The sequence below is a fragment of the Scophthalmus maximus genome, chromosome 1 (genome assembly GCF_022379125.1).
Source record: "Scophthalmus maximus strain ysfricsl-2021 chromosome 1, ASM2237912v1, whole genome shotgun sequence".
Lineage (NCBI taxonomy): Eukaryota > Metazoa > Chordata > Actinopteri > Pleuronectiformes > Scophthalmidae > Scophthalmus > Scophthalmus maximus.
Window position 1 is genome coordinate 23,951,611 of NC_061515.1, and position 14,862 is coordinate 23,966,472.

Sequence of the window (14,862 nt, forward strand, 5' to 3'; positions counted from 1 at the left end):
TGTGGAGCAGCGGCGTCACATGTTGTTTTTCCTCCAGCACCGGAGCGGAGCGTCCTGTTTTCTTTCCACTGCGGCGGACGAGTGGACACACGGGGTCGACGCCTGCGATGGATTCGATTAAAACAGGTTATTAAATTTGTGTTTTGTTTTGGGTTTTTTTTTAAAAAAGGGACTTTTGTTCAGTTGCAACTCGGAGAAAAAGAAAGAGAGCGAGAGCGAGCGAGATAGAGATAGAGAGAGGGGTGGAGAGAACATGGCGAGTCCTCCGGCGACGGGGGGACACCCGTTATCCGGCGGCGCGAGTGGCGTGAAGAAGTGCGGCTACCTGCGGAAGCAGCGACACGGACACCGGCGCTTCTTCGTGCTGCGGGAGGCGACGGAGCGCTGCGCCGCGCGCCTCGAGTACTACGAGAGCGAGAAGAAGTGGCGGAACAAGTCGGCGGCGAGGCGGCTCATAACGCTGGACTCGTGTCTGTGCGTAAACAAGCGCGCCGACGCCAAGCACAAGCACCTGATCGCCCTCTACACCAAGGACGAGTACTTCGCGGTGGCCGCGGAGAGCGAGCAGGAGCAGGAGAGCTGGTACGACGTGTTGACGGACTTGATCGCGGAAGGGAAGATGTACGATGCCCCCGCAGCCACCTCCTCCTTGGTGGGCTTCGAGGAGGCCAGCTATGGTCTCATCGCTCCCGCGACAGCTGCGTACAAGGAGGTGTGGCAGGTCAACTTGAAGTCCAAAGGCCTGGGTCAGATCAAGAACCTCACCGGAGTGTACCGGCTGTGTCTGTCCAGCCGGACCATAAGCTTCGTCAAGCTGAACTCTGAAGCAGCCGCCGTCAGCCTGCAGCTCATGAACATCAGGAGATGTGGCCACTCGGACAGCTTCTTCTTCATCGAGGTCGGCCGGTCGGCGGTCACCGGGCCCGGGGAGTTCTGGATGCAGGCGGAGGATACTGTGGTGGCGCAGAACATCCACGAGACCATCCTGGAGGCCATGAAGGCCATGAAGGAGCTGTGCGAGTTCAGGCCGCGCAGCAAAAGCCAGTCGGCCAGCACCAACCCCATCTCTGTGCCCACGCGGCGCAACCTCAACAACCCCCCGCCCAGTCAGACGGGCCTGGTGAGGAGATCCAGGACCGACAGCATGGCGGCCACGTCCCCGGGGGGGAAGTTCACGTCATGTCGAACAAGAACTGCCAGTGAGGGAGATGGAAGCGTGACCCGACCCGTGTCGATATCCATATCTGTGAACGGGAGTCCCACCAGTCCAAGTTCTGGAAATCACTTCGGCCGGTCTCAAGCCCTCAGCAGTGGGCGCACCTGCAAAATGCTGGAGTCGTCCTCCAACCTGCATCACAGCCAGTCCATGCCGGTGTCCAACTCCCCTCCGGCTGCCTCCAGCCCCATCAGCATCTCTCCCGTAGGGGGGGCTTGTATCTCCACTCCCGACAAAGCCAGGCGGACTTTCAGCTGCAGCGCCTCCATCTCCGGCTCCCTCAGCGACACCAGCTTCATGCTGTGTGATGATTACAGCTCCAGCCCGAGTGAACCCAGATTCCTCCCCCTGAACCGCAGTGACACCCCTGACTCCCTGTCCAGCACACCTCCATCACGTGACACCAGTGACCCCTGTGGCTACATGATCATGGAGGGCACGAGCGGCAGCGGGTCTGGTGGCGAGGGTCTGGCCTACAGGAAGCGGACGCACTCCCTCACCACGCCACGTCAACAGAGGGTGGTGGCACCATTGTCCTCAGCCTCCCTGGATGAATACACACTCATGAGGATAGCCCACGGACAGCACTGTCATTCTGCCTCGCCCAAGGTGTGCTACCCCGAGGATTATGGAGACATCCAAATTGGTTCATCCAGGAGTTCAATTAGTAACCTTGGTGATGAGGGCTACATGCCGATGACACCAGGTGCGGCGCCTCAGTCTGGAAAGGTCGACGACTACATGCCCATGAGCCCCATGTGCGTCTCGGCGCCGAAGCAGATCGTGAACCCAAGGGTACATCCTCAGGCAGCTGCCAGCGTTGGCTACAAAACCAACTCCCCCTGCAGCAGCTCTCTGGAGGACAGCGGCTACATGAGAATGTGGTGTAGCTCAAAATCCTCAATGGAGAGCCCGGACAGGCACGGCGAATACATGAACATGTCACCCGGAAACCCACCTCCGCTCCAGACCCCAACCGACTACTTGGGCCTGCTAGCTGGTGAACCTGCATCGATGAGGTCGGCTCACCAGGCCAGCTCCCTCACGCTACCTGCTAAGCTCCAGGCCTCAAAGAACGACGATAATGGCCAGTATGTGTTGATGAGCCCTCAGAGTTTGAGGCAGAGGGCCAGTGAGTCGGACTATTACTCAGTGATGCAGCCCTGCGCTACTCAGACCTCACAGCTGAGCCCCTCGGTGCTCTCTCCTGTCAAACACGGCCGGGCAGAGAGCCTACCCTACAGAGGGAGGCTTGGCAGGCCCAACCGGTTAGCCCTCGACACCCTCAAGACCCTTCCGAGCATGAATGAGCACCCCGTGCCCGGAGAGCCCCGGAGTCCCGGGGAGTACATCAACATTGACTTCAGCTGTGCCAGGATCTCCCAGCCCTCCATCGCATTGACAGAGAACCGGTCCTCATCTTTGGGTTCCGATGGCGGGGGCCCGGGGAGGTCCTCCCTGACGGACTACATGAACCTGGAGCTGGGCTCTCACTCACCCAGCGAAGCCGACACTCCTGCTGAGCACCTAGACACACTCCCCGTGTTGTCCATGTGCTCCTGCTCGGAGGAGGAGGAAGTGTACCACCTGGGCAGTGAGAAGGAGTCTCGGGGCCTCGGCAGTGAGGTGAAAAATGACTTCATAGAGTTGACGTTTGGGATGACCAGCTCGCCACCACAGCTTGTTCCTCAGAACACGGCAAGGTATGTATATCAGTGTGTAATTAAACATGTGTATGGAGAGAAATTAGTCTCAAGACAGTCACAAATGTGTATCACATGATCTACAAGCAAAAGATACAAATGCAACAAACAGACAAATAAATAAATAAACAACACAAAACAATTTTGTGCACATAATGTTTAACAAATGCACACACAAACTGAATAAATATCAATATTTTACCAGCACTAAAAACATTTGTACATTTGTGAATCTTTTTGGAGCGGACTGCGGAAAAAGAGTCTCAAAGGTCCACATACACGTGGAAGCTGATCCATGCACAACTGGCGAGCCGTGCACACACCTTTATCACCTTTATAATCTGTAAATGAGTAAAAAGAATCACAAATATTTTTACGGTATTTGTACCCACTGGAGGCTATTTCAAAGCCAACATATACATATTTGTAAAAACAGTTTTATGTGTGCACTAATTGCTTCGTATTTGTGTGTGGATCCGAACACGCATTTGTGAGTTCCCAATGTTACGCAAAAATCATTGTATGTATTTGTAACTCTTATTTTTCACTAGTTGTTCATGTGATACACATTTATTTCCCTTATGAGACCAATATATCTCCATAGTTAAGTGTCTGAAAATCAACATTATGAACACTGATAATGTTAATTCAGTTATATGCTGTTATCACGAGAGATGGACATGGTGGCAACAATAAGCAGATAAGGATTTTAAAGCTTTAAAATTGTTGGGATTTGACCTGTGTAAAAGGGGCCAAGACATCATGTATATGTTAGTAATATTCCAGTAATTTGGTTATATTTTAAATCTTTGCCTAGCCTTGCGATTGTCATATTTTTCTTTGAATTCATATAAAAATAAAAGCTACACGATTTCTAAACATCTCTTGTTTTGAACGTGGTTCTCCAGCAGCCAGAGCAGCAGGGAGAGGACGCTCTCTCTAGAGGACGAGGGAGTCCCAGAAAGCATCGGGGCCTTCCTGCTCGGAGCCACCTCTTCCACCACAGTGGACCCGGACTGCGCCGCCAAGGTGATCCGGGCCAATCCGCAGGGACGCCGGCGCCACAGCTCAGAGACCTTCTCCTCCACCGCCACTGTGACTCCCGTCTTCCCCTCCTTCGCCCACAGCGACAAAGTGAAGAGGCACAGCTCGGTGGAAAACATATCGTCCCGGAGCAGCGACGGCTCCGACGAGGAGTACGGCAGCCCAGTGAACCGCCAGAGCTCGTCTGGCTACCCGAACGGGCTGAACTACATCGCCCTGAACCTGCTGGACAACAGGAATGTGGAGAAGTGCGAAGACCTGGTCGGCTTCAAACCCACCAGCAGCTGCAAGGCGGGCATCAATGGATTACACAGCACTCCATATGTCTGTTTGGGTTTCAAGGAGGCTGCAACCACTGCCAAAGGTGAGTGAGGTTGAGTTCATGTGTTATTGCTAGATAATTATTCTAAACATTCATCTAAGTAAATAAGTACGGCAGCTATTGTTGTTTTAAAAGAGGGTACAAATAATTTAATCGGAATTTAAACTCTTTTGAATTGAAAAACAAATCCAAAACAGTTGTATGTAAAGGGAGAGAAGAAAACAAGGATTATGGCAAATTTGCAATTCCCCCAGATTCAGATTCTAACTGGCTCAGTGGATTTCACAGCACGTAAGTAGGCGGTGCTATCGCTGCCTTCGGGCCCTCCTCCTAATCCGCTGCCTCTAACTACTTCAGGATCCTGTGACACCAGTAGCTTGTTTGTCGCTACATTTTACTTTGGCAAACAAAACCACTTTTTCAGTATTGCCCTCAGCATGTGAACTTTGCACGAGTCCGTTATGAAACGTGACCAGACTGAGAGCTTTGAAGTAAACAAGCACCGTGGCAGAACAGGACGCTGCCACAGCTGTGGGTTGCAGATACCAAAAATAAAAACAGTCAGAAAGGTTATTTGGTACAAAAAACAAAGATTCACCAAAACCCTTCGGACAGTTAACTGTAAGTAAGACGTTCGGGACATCAAATAGTTCCTTGTTTAGTGTGCAAAACAGGTTTTCTATAGCTTGTTATTGGCAATAGTGCTGTTTTAATGTCACCATAGGCTGCAGGCATTTCCGGCTGTTTTTTTTTTCCAGTTGGGTAGGCCAATAGGATGTGTTGCACATCGATGTGATCTCTATAGACCCCTGGCTTAATCCCACCATCCCCTGGCCTGATCAATAACACCAGGGTGCCATTTGCTGGGGGAGATGTGTGGGATTTCCCTCCTTTCTGGTCTATATACCCCTGCAACTGCTGAATTATTTGAATCCCCGGTGGGTGGGGGTGTCCTTGTAGGCAGCGAGGGAACACAACAAAGTGGGTGAGCTGCTGTGGCCATCAGGTTACTGGATGTCACCGTCCACATTCCTGACAGCGTGGGTTTGAAAAGTTGCTGTGAGAGAGGGGGCCTGTTTTTGTCGGCTTCAGGCCATTTGAATAGAGCGTGGCTTTTATATCACCACAAGGCATCCTGTGTATGGGCAGAGAAGTTATACTTGTACAGTCAGTGACGTTCCGGTAAAAAAGAGCCATCCCCATATTTTGGAAAAACAATCATTTTCTCAGAAGGGCCCTAATTTAATCTGTCTTCGAACTTACAGCAGTGTGAAATCCTTGACGGTGACATGTATACGATTGAAGTCAAAATGGCTGTTTTGCAGTTATTTGATGGTCAGCTAGCATTCAAAACACACTACAGTACAAGTCACATTCACTCACACATTCATACAGAGCGTCATTCGTCAGGGGCAATTGAGGGGTAAAGTGTTTTGCCCAAGGCATGCGGACGTGTCCTTTTCTGGTTAGTGGACGGCCCTCTCCATCTCCTGCACGATGTGCATGCGTGTTTGTTGTCGTCTTTTAGTTTGAACATGTTGTTTTGAACGTGTTCCATGTAAATAAGAATCTAGGGTGCTAATAAAGCTTGTTGAGTACAAGTTACCAGGGCGAGGGAGGGAAAAGCACATACATATGGTGTACCCTAGCACGTACGCATGCAGAGCAGTCAGGTGTGTGTGTGTGTGTGTGTGTGTGTGTGTGTGTGTGTGTGTGTGTGTGTGTGTGTGTGTGTGTGTGTGTGTGTGTGTGTGTGTGTGTGTGTGTGTGTGTGTGTGTGTGTGTGTGTGTGTGTGTGTGTGTGTGTGTGTGTGTGTCCGGTGCTGTAGCTCACACCCGTGAACGATGTGCAGAGAGAGAGAGAGAGAGAGAGAGAGAGAGAGAGAGAGAGAGAGAGAGAGAGAGAGAGAGAGAGAGAGAGAGAGAGAGAGAGAGAGAGAGAGAGAGAGAGAGAGAGAGAGAGAGAGAGAGAGAGAGAGAGAGAGAGATGTCTGTTTTGATTTCCAGCGCCGCTTGCCTGACTGTTTGTGGGAGAGCAAATGAATGTGTGCATAATAGGGCACGATGGCACGTGAAACTCCGCTGCCCTTCTGCCTCATTAGGCTGTTCACTTAGCAGAAGTAAGACAAGCAGAGAGGGATGGGGGGGATGGAGCATAGCCTTGTATGCGCAGTAGAAAGACGAGAGGAGGGGCCTGTGCTTATTAAGGCAACGAATAGACTCATTGATGAGGGCCCCCTACAGCCTAGGTGCATGGGACTGCATGAAGCAACGCTCACCCTAACCCTGCCTCTAAGGCTTTGTGTCATTTGCCCACAGTCAATGTTGTGAAATGGCCTATTTTAATCCAAACCATGATCTTTTCCTAATCCTAACCATGTAGTATTGATACCTAAATTTAACCAAACTGCAACTGAAAAAATGCATTTCATGCAAGTAATAGCTCACACACACTACACAACTTTCAGCGTCATAAGATCGCACTACCGTTCACACTACACGACTTGCTGTCTTGTAATCGGGAGGCTTTCATCGATTCATCGACGTCAGGAGGGTCACACGCTACAAGCTCCTTCACCAGGAGAAATCCTCAATGACGAAGTCGCGGACGCACTCACTGCCAGTCACAGCAAAGTTCCACTCACAGGATTTGGGTTCGCCGACATGTCCAGATATTTAGCCTGCTGGATAGTATTGATGCCTGGTTTAGGGCACCAGGCCGCACTGGCGGGGGTCTATAATTATGTGTTTATCAGGATGTATTGCTGGTTATCTGGCCGTCTTCCGTCTTGACCCAAATGTCTGTAGGTTTCCATCAGCCAACACCTCCACGCCTTGACGCCACTAATTAATTCTGAGTGAAATTTTGTTTTGGCTGGAAATTTCAGCCTGCTCACTCTTGGGTCAGGTGCAACTTCTGGAATAAAGTCTGAGGGAAGAAGTGGCTGTTTGTCAGAATCAAAGCACTGCCAATTTACCCACGGAATTTAGCCTTCGCCCCCCCCCAGACGCACGTGACTCCCCCCTTGGTGTTAAATGTGACCGCTGCTCTACCTAGAGTCAGCTTCAATGTCTTAATGTCTGGCATGAAAGTCGGGGGTTTGTTTACTTTCTTGATTTGTCAGTGCGCCAGACCCATGTGACTCTGAGATGGTGTTCTAACCCAAGATGCCCTTCTCCTCTCGCAGCCCTGGCTAGCCGCAGCTCAGAGAGGTGGATGTTCTGTACCAGACCCAGATTAGCCAAGACAGCCGTCTCTTGTTTCCTCCCCGTCGTCTGACTAATACCTTTATCTTGACAGCCACAACCTGCTCTCGCCTTCTCTGTGACTATTCTAAGGAGCTTGATTTAAAACAGTCTAATTATTCTTGTGACAGCTGGACCCATTTACCATTTTACTGGTAGGTACTTCAGGTGGTCTTTTGCCTGGAGTGTTGATAATTTCCATCATCAGATAGCAGATAGAAGACGGGGTTAGAAGGGAGGTAATAAATGCATAAGGGGACTCCAAGAACAGTGAGCCCTCCTATGACAGATGGCAGATTCTCTGGAAGGCAAGTCTGTAAGAGGGTGTGTGTAGATAGGTGGAAGGGGGAGTTAAACACTTGCCACTCTGCTCCATCTTCACACACATGCAAACACCCTCGGTACACGATTCCCCCTGCATGGGCCCACACCAGCATGTAAACACACTACTGTATAGTATGTCTCTCTCGCACTCGCACACAAACGAACACACACACACACACACACACACACACACACACACACACACATTCCTACTCACTCACTCTCCTTCCATTAATGACAGACCACCATCTGCTGTGCCCATAGGCTGCAGTGTGTGTGTGCGTGCACGTTTGCGCGTGAGTTTGTGTCGGCCAGATTAAAGGCATTCGTGCTTATCTAGTCAAATCCTACTTCCTCTTAACGTGATTCAGCCAGTATTGTTAGTGATGTCACACACACACACACACACACACTCACTCATTTTACGTCATCCTCAATTGCCTCTTTTCCTGTTTTGTGTGTCTTTTGGTCCGATTGTGATTTGACAGGAAAATAATGATAACTTCTCTTCGATAATCAATCCAATCAATCAATCATCCTTTATGTCTCTAAGCCATGTGAAGCTTTATCAGACGCATTAATGGTTCATCAATTTATTTTAACACGTGCGTCGAGCATGCATGTTTGTGTGTGTGCGTGTGTGCGTGCGTGCGTGTGCGTGCGTGTGTGTGTGTGTGTGTGTGTGTGTGTGTGTGTGTGTGTGTGTGTGTGTGTGTGTGTGTGTGTGTGTGTGTGTGTGTGTGTGTGTGTGTGTGTGTGTGTGTGTGTGTGTGTGTGTGTGTGTGTGTGTGTGTGTGTGTGTGTGTGTGTGTGTCATGACACAGGCGGGAGTGGGGCTAAAGTAGGCCGGGATGTTCCAGACAGAAGTGCTAGCTGCTAGATAACCGTGTGGCCGTCTTTCCCCCACATTTAGCCAGCCACCGCTCCAGATGAGATTACAGACTATCCATGGTGAAATTAGACAGTCGGGGAGGGGGGTAGATCAGCACGAGCCGGCCACTTCTCCACGGGCTGCAGCTGGGGAATGTAATGCAAAGTGTAGGCATTTGTTCACTTCAGCATGTCAATTTTTTTTTCTTCATATAATAATTGAGCACAAAATCAACTGAAATGTATTTGGAAAACTGGCAAAAAAATCTGGGCAGCATTGAACACAACTGTTCAATGTTGATCACGTCAGCCAAACAGTAATATCTCAGTGATGAGATGTTGCTCTGCTTGTCTCAGGAGTCGGTGTATCGAAGTGAATGTTTCCATGTTTTATTAGTAAATTATATAGGACATACCGACTTATTTTAGGATTTGGTGACTTGACGTCCTGAATGTCCTCAACTTCCCTTAGTCACCCTTCTTTTTATCATTTAATTGTGTTAAAAGTTTCCACTGCATAAAAAGATAATGTAGTAAAGCAGTGTTATGGATCCCTAGGGGAAGATCTCGTCCAGATGCGTCCAGAGGGTCACCTTCAGTTAGTGCTCTGTGTTTTGTGTTTGAGTGAGTTATAAGTGTGTTATTAGTTTTCGCCATTTTTGTACCCCCCTGTCCAGTGACTCCCACTTCATTTTTTGTTTCTGGGTCAAATGTATTTGTTTATCTGTCATTTTGAAAGAATCAGTGGGTGACTGTGTTTCTTTTATTTCTCCAGTCACCTTTTCGAAAAACCCACTAGTTGAGCCATTTTTGTGTTATTGTGCAGTATTTTGTTAGTTTCCCATCCTGCGACCCCTGTCCTTCAGGCCTTTGTTTCTGGGAACGTAACAGCGGGCAATAGTGGGGTTTTCTTTGTGCTTTGGGTGACATCTTTAAAAATGGCAGCTTTCCAGGAATTAAAAAAAACACCCTTGCTTTCACTGACAGACATTCTTTTCGGGGCTGTTTAAAAGAAAAAGGGTGTTTCAGCCTTTGAGTGATAGGAGTGTCTCAGCCTAAAGACCATGTCATTCCTGTATGACTTGTCCCTCTCCGTACACCCCCTACCCACCCTAACATTCAGCTGTGCAGCCTTCCTCCCTAGCCCTTCACTGCTGCAATCCTCTTCTCTCCCCTCCTCCACACAAACAGACTATGAATATGATAAAACCCTACATAATATTCAATATTTGCAAGCAAGTGCAAATACAGTTCGGCTATTGCACTGCTCACTGCCACTGCTGCTTTACGGGTCTGCCTCTGTTCATCGTGTGTCCATAGCAACACGTGACAGGAGACCCCTCAACCCCCAGCACTCCAAAATCTGAGATTATATAATTATGACCATTGCTGAGGTGCACTATCACCTGTATTTCATTTTTTTGTTTTATTTAATGTGACATTACCTTGATGGGTGGATGCAAATGGCTTCTCATTCTCTTCCAGCAATAGCATGTGACTTTAAACAGATCTTGTGTATTTGTCTTAATTGCTATTGTCATGCAGTGAAATGTTATTAGATATGTCCATTAACTCTCTTTTTTTGTTTTGTCATCTGTTTCAGACTGAATGACTCCTTTGTCCTCTGACTTGGCGTCTTCACCCAACCTACTGCTCGGCAAAAGTATCAACTTTGCCCTTCCATCGGTATCTGTTGCCATCAAAGTCTGTCTGGACTCTCAGTAACATACATGTAGGTTAAAATCCTGTCACCATCTCTGCGTGTCATGAATTTGCCAAAGGCGGGAAAGGTATCTTTGTGTGTGTGTTGGGGGAGGGGAGGGTAGGGTTGTATATTTGTCCATTTCATGTTACCTGCACTTTCAGAGGCCGTTTCTCTGTGACCCAAATTTTGGCGTGGACATAGAAGTGAAGCTAGTCAGACAATAACCAAACTCTCACAGTATCCACAAACTATTTATTTACTTGTGGGAAGGTTTACAACTACCTGTTTGTGTGCAAGTGTGTGTTTCTGAAACAAAGTATGACCAACTGCTATGTCTGTGAAAAATGAAAACCTATTATATACAGTAAATGCCCATTGAGTAAGGATATCAAGGTACACCGAGTATATAACTATATTTAGATATTTTATTTATTTTTGGAAGATGAATGTCTGATAAGACCTACCCAATGCCTTAATGTCTATGCTGTCCTTATGTTTTCTATGAAATGACGCAAATATTCTATGATGCTGTGTCTGTTTGGACCTACATCTCTAAATTTTTATTCTCTTGTGGAAAGTGAAAAGACTAGTTTACCCTTTGAAATATATAATTTCAGAAATGTACAGTACAGTGGGGCTGCTTGAGATCTGATTTATCGTAATGATATTAAAGTATTTTCTATACTATAAATCACTTATTTATTCTAATGTAGTTTATTTTTTTGGTCCAATCCAAACACTGGACTTAAAGAAATATATTTCGAAATGTCTTTTAGAGTTAAGCATGTGTTTAGAACTGGCTCAGACCACCAGGCATCTGAACGCACGGTACCTCCCACAATTCCTCTGTCACTTGAGCCATGAAAACCAAACACACTCCTACCTTCAAACCTACGGCCTGCTGTTTAGCAGGCCGCCCTGCTGTGATATAATTTGACGGTACAACTGTCTGGTTGAGGTGATAATGGACTGGGCACAGTCCAGTTTCTGGTCAACAAGTGAGTGCTGAAGTGAAGTGGGAGAAAGAGCTGTCAGCAGTGTTGGACAAGCACAGAGGGAAGGAGAGGCCAACAGCCCCATCTGGCCCCATCATGGAAGTTTGCTGGATATTCAACTGTCTGGCAGATGTGGCAGATAGCGTGAAAAACTAGACCTGGCTGAAAAAGAATTATGTAATTTTACAAGTTATAGAAATACAACTATGTAACAGTAAAACATAGTGAAAGAGAAAAAGAGTTAAGCAAATCAGTAATCAGTAACCCTGCCTTTAAAAGTAAAGTTATTTAGCTCGTGGTCATAACAGACCACACAAGGCTGCAGCAAAACCTGTAAGGGAAGAGTCTAATGAATTTGGCATCAATGTCTAATTGCTTATGAATTTGTAATAGGAACAATGCTCTACTTCTTCCATTAAACATAAGACAGTCATGTGGAACAGCAGCTTCTGTGGCCATACGTAGTATTTTCAGGATAATGATGAATACTAAGGCAGTACAATACTAGTGTAAGATACGTAAGACACCGTGGATATAGCAAGGGTGTGTTGTATGGTGATCTTTTCAAAAGTTACACAGAAACAACACATTTTGATTAGAAGAGAATTTGCCATCTCCAGTCAAGAAAAATTACAAACTAAAAAGTTCAATTCTGCCCCTTGCCTAGAGCTTTCAAAATGGCTACCAGATGATTTGAACCCTCTATTCACATCCTGGTTCTGTGGTCTTTACACCATCCACTGTGCTGACTCCAACTGGCTCACAACTCCTTCAGTGTGCATTAGATTGTAAATCATTTCACCACGTCTGAATGTATGGCTGAGCTGGTGGAAACTCCACAGACACACAGTGTGGGTAACAGTTTTGACATGGTTAAGTAATACTAGAGCTCTACCACACTGTTGAGGTATCTATTTATCTTTTGTATATTGTGTATATAGACAGAGTTTAACAAAAAAATATTGAAAATACATATGTGACTTGGATTTTACATATGTTGCGATGATATTCTCGTGTTAAGACTTTGGCTACAGATTTTTAAGAGGGGGGATGTTTTTTTTTGCTTTTGGGTTGTACAGTGTATTGTATGCTTTTTGTCCCTCACAGTCTCAAGTCTATTTTCTATTATCTCTTTGCCTTGTCGACACACTTTACCGAATGGCATATGCAATAGTGACATGAGTACAATCTAGTTTACAACCCTGGAACCAAATGTAACATTGCAACAATATATATATATTTTTTCTTCTTCTGATGAGCAGAAGCTGCTCTGCTCTGTGTACATTTTCTCATTCTGCCAAGTGTTTAACTTTCATCGCTGAAAAAACTTTGTTTGTGACTTTGTCTCAAAGCGATTTGCCCATTTCTGCATCCACGGGCAGATTCTCCTTTCACAGTTTGGTCTCGGACTGACTCAGTTTGAATGCGTCGTTGTCTTCCATTGTACATAGATCAATATACTGTTCATTTTGATGCTCACAAGAGATGATATTAATGATTTATAATATTCTGGTAGTGGAGTATTGCTTTTGTCTGGATTGATGGATTAATGGATAGCAACCTGCAGAAATAAATGGATTTATTTAAAGATGTACGGCTTTGTCTTAATTTTTTTATTGTTGCACAACACAAGTAATGTTTCATGCAGCCTTAATGACATGGTATTGCCTCTCAATAAGATTAACATTTTAAAGTTGTCATGATGATTTGATTTAAGCATTGGGCAATTGGGTTAATTCTATTTCTCATGAATTCAACTTTTAATATGTAGAAGGAAGATTTTATCTTTGTGTTATGTAGTGTCACTTAATTCCCCCCCCCCACATAATTCAATTGATTTATCAACCTATCAGTCTGGTATATAACTTAACTATCTTTCCCCTCATCCATTAAGTTACCATAGATCATTATCATGGCCATATAGCCTCGGAACTGTTTGTCATGGGACGGGGGATATCCGACCTCCATCCTGTGGAGAGTGAGGAGCTGAACTCTCAGGCCAACACTTTCTTCCTCCGCTAGTGTTTTTAATTGCAGACGGCTGAAGCAGGAAGCTTATACTGAGCCAATGACTTCCTGCCCAGCCACACGTCTCCGGAAAACTGTTTAGTGAGTGCAGGGAAGTCAGGAAGCTAAGGCCACAAGGGTCAGATACTAAATCACACAAAAAACATTTTCTCACTTTCTTATCAAGTCATGCAGATCGTTTTAGTTTCAGGTTTTGGGCCTTTGCTGTCTCTTGAGTACAGTGGAGGTGAAGGGAATTTTGTTTGTGGTATTTAAAGGAATAGTGCATGTCTTTGCTTTTCTTGCCTTCAAGTTGGGTTGAGTTTATTTTGTTCACAAGAACAGTCCCCCCTCTTGGTGGTATTTATAAGTTCAGAACTCTGAATTTGACTGTAAATGATGAGCGACGACGCATCTACGCTTACACTTCCTCCCAGTCCCACCCATCAGCCAAAATATCCTGGACACAGATGCTGCCGTTTTTGCAATATGGTGGCATCATTTAGAGCCAGGGTCTATGCGGTGTGGATCACGGAGTGGTAGCAGTTTTAAAGGTTCCACTGAATCGCCTGTGCAACCAATCACTAGTCAATATCAGCCGTCAGATGTCTCACCCAATTTCTTTCGCATCGAATAAGCAATTATGAACCAAACTCATCAGAAAAGCAGGTCGCCACTGAGGGAATAACTCTGGTTGGTGTGCAATTCTTAGCAGTATGACACCGTCAGTGGGGCTTTGCTCTGCTGCCAGGCAGAAACCAGCCTTACATAAGACCCCACCACCAAGCCACCAGTAGGGACACAGTGTCTCCAAACCCCCCTTTTTGCACCAACCCGTCTGAAAAAAACAAACACTTTCTCTTCATATTCAAGAAAAGTGAAACCTGCACAGGCACGTTTCTGCTCCAAAAGCAAACTTCAGGAGAAGGACATTGTTGCTGGTTGTCTCCTCGACAAAAAGAGCAGCTTGCTAAAGAAAGTGTCTTATGGAAGTGAATTTGTTTGGTCTGAAACAGTTAAAGAGTTCCTAAAATACAGTTTACAGCATGCTCCTTTGAAGTGTGTGTGTGTGTGTGTGTGTGTGTGTGTGTGTGTGTGTGTGTGTGTGTGTGTGTGTGTGTGTGTGTGTGTGTTAAATCTGGTCTATTCCTGGATGCCCTCAATTTTCCCAAATTTAGAATTTCACAATCACATGCTGGTTTATACACACATAGTCAAGCAAGAAAGAATTCATCATTGCTGTGATACTGGAACCATGAAATTCCATGTCATCATCATGTGGGAGTCAGGGGGTCGTCCACTAACCGGAAGGTCGATGGCTCGAGCCCCTGGTCTTCCAGTCCGTGTGCCGAAGTGTTTCTTGGGCAAGACAGTTACAAACATTTTAGAAATGTGAGAAACACTGAAGGCACAAGAAAGTGGATTGCTGA

At 46.4% G+C, this 14,862-nt stretch overlaps 1 protein-coding gene across 2 annotated transcripts; it reads left to right on the top strand.

The window, feature by feature from the left end:
- Positions 1 to 13,019, top strand: LOC118304743 (insulin receptor substrate 2-like). Of its 2 annotated transcripts, none has more exons than XM_047333313.1 (3): positions 1 to 2,919; positions 3,831 to 4,327; positions 10,329 to 13,019. In XM_047333313.1, the coding sequence occupies exons 1-3, from the start codon at positions 254 to 256 to the stop codon at positions 10,331 to 10,333; spliced, it is 3,168 nt and encodes a 1,055-aa protein (XP_047189269.1). In that variant the 5' UTR covers positions 1 to 253; the 3' UTR covers positions 10,334 to 13,019. The 2 variants fall into 2 exon arrangements, with proteins under 2 accessions (XP_047189269.1, XP_035485575.1); XM_035629682.2 differs by having other exon boundaries at positions 2 to 2,919; positions 3,828 to 4,327.
- Positions 13,020 to 14,862: the final 1,843 nt, after the last annotated feature.